Consider the following 1206-nt stretch of genomic DNA (forward strand, 5'->3'; position numbering starts at 1 on the left):
GAAGGAATTCTTATTACAGAATACACAGATTCTGGTTTTGTATTCATCAACCATGTCCAAGCTAACTAACGCCACAGAAAACCCCTTCTACTTCATCCTCACGGGCATCCCTGGATTTGAGGCTTTCCACATCTGGATCTCCATCCCCTTCTGCTGTCTCTACACCATCTCCATCGTGGGCAACATCACCATTCTCACTGTCATCCACATAGAGCCATCCCTCCACCAGCCTATGTACCTATTTCTCTCCATGCTGGCCCTGACTGACCTGGGTCTCACCCTCACCACCCTGCCCACAGTTATGCAGATCCTCTGGTATGACATTCGTAAGATCAGCTTTGAGGGCTGTTTCGCCCAACTTTTCTTCCTCCATGGGTTCTCCTTTATGGAATCTTCTGTGTTGTTGGCCATGTCCTTTGACCGCTATGTGGCCATCTGCCGCCCTCTCCATTATGCCACCATCCTCACCAGTCAGGTCATCTGCAGGATTGAGATAGCCATCATTTGTCGCTGTGTTCTGGCTGTTCTTCCCTCCTTATTCCTTCTCAAGCGCCTGCCCTTCTGCCGCTCCCACCTTCTCTCTCACTCCTATTGCCTCCACCAGGACATGATTCACCTGGTCTGTGGTGACATCCGGTTCAACAGCTGGTATGGATTTGCTCTGGTTTTGCTCATCATTATCATGGACCCGCTGCTCATTGTGGTGTCTTACACACTCATCTTGAAAAGTATCTTGGGCATAGCCACCAGGACTGAGCGGCTCCGGGCCCTCAATAACTGTCTGTCTCACATTCTGGCTGTTCTAGTTCTCTATGTTCCCATGGTTGGGCTTTCTATGACCCACCGCTTTGCCAAGCATGCCTCTCCACTGGCCCATGTTATCATAGCCAATATCTACCTATTGGCACCTCCTGTGATGAACCCCATCATTTACAGTATAAAGACTAAGCAGATCCGCCAAGGAATTTTCCGCTTACTCTTCCAGAGGACAGTGCACTAACTCTTGGAATTTAGGCTTACAGGAGTAATTTTGTTAAATTACATGGAGTCAAGAGCAGGGATATTACCATTGAAACTGTAAGCAGCATAGATGGGGGGAGGAATACGTGCTGTATAAGAAGCTTTCAATGTAAAACAAGAGAAATTAATTTTCTTTGACTAGAAATTAAGGCATTAAGATTTTTCAAACCCTACCCTATTCTTCGC

General features: G+C 47.2%; 1 protein-coding gene across 1 annotated transcript; it reads left to right on the forward strand.

Annotated features, from left to right (window-relative positions):
* The first annotated feature begins 52 nt into the window (after positions 1 to 52).
* OR51Q1 (olfactory receptor family 51 subfamily Q member 1) lies at positions 53 to 1000 on the forward strand. The gene has a single exon (XM_019715848.3). It carries the CDS (start codon positions 53 to 55, stop codon positions 998 to 1000), a length of 948 nt encoding a protein of 315 aa, XP_019571407.3.
* The last annotated feature ends 206 nt before the right edge of the window (positions 1001 to 1206 follow it).

The sequence above is a fragment of the Rhinolophus sinicus genome, chromosome 14, assembly GCF_057876585.1.
Source record: "Rhinolophus sinicus isolate RSI-liver-muscle chromosome 14, RSI-T2T, whole genome shotgun sequence".
In the NCBI taxonomy this organism is placed as follows: Eukaryota; Metazoa; Chordata; class Mammalia; order Chiroptera; family Rhinolophidae; genus Rhinolophus; species Rhinolophus sinicus.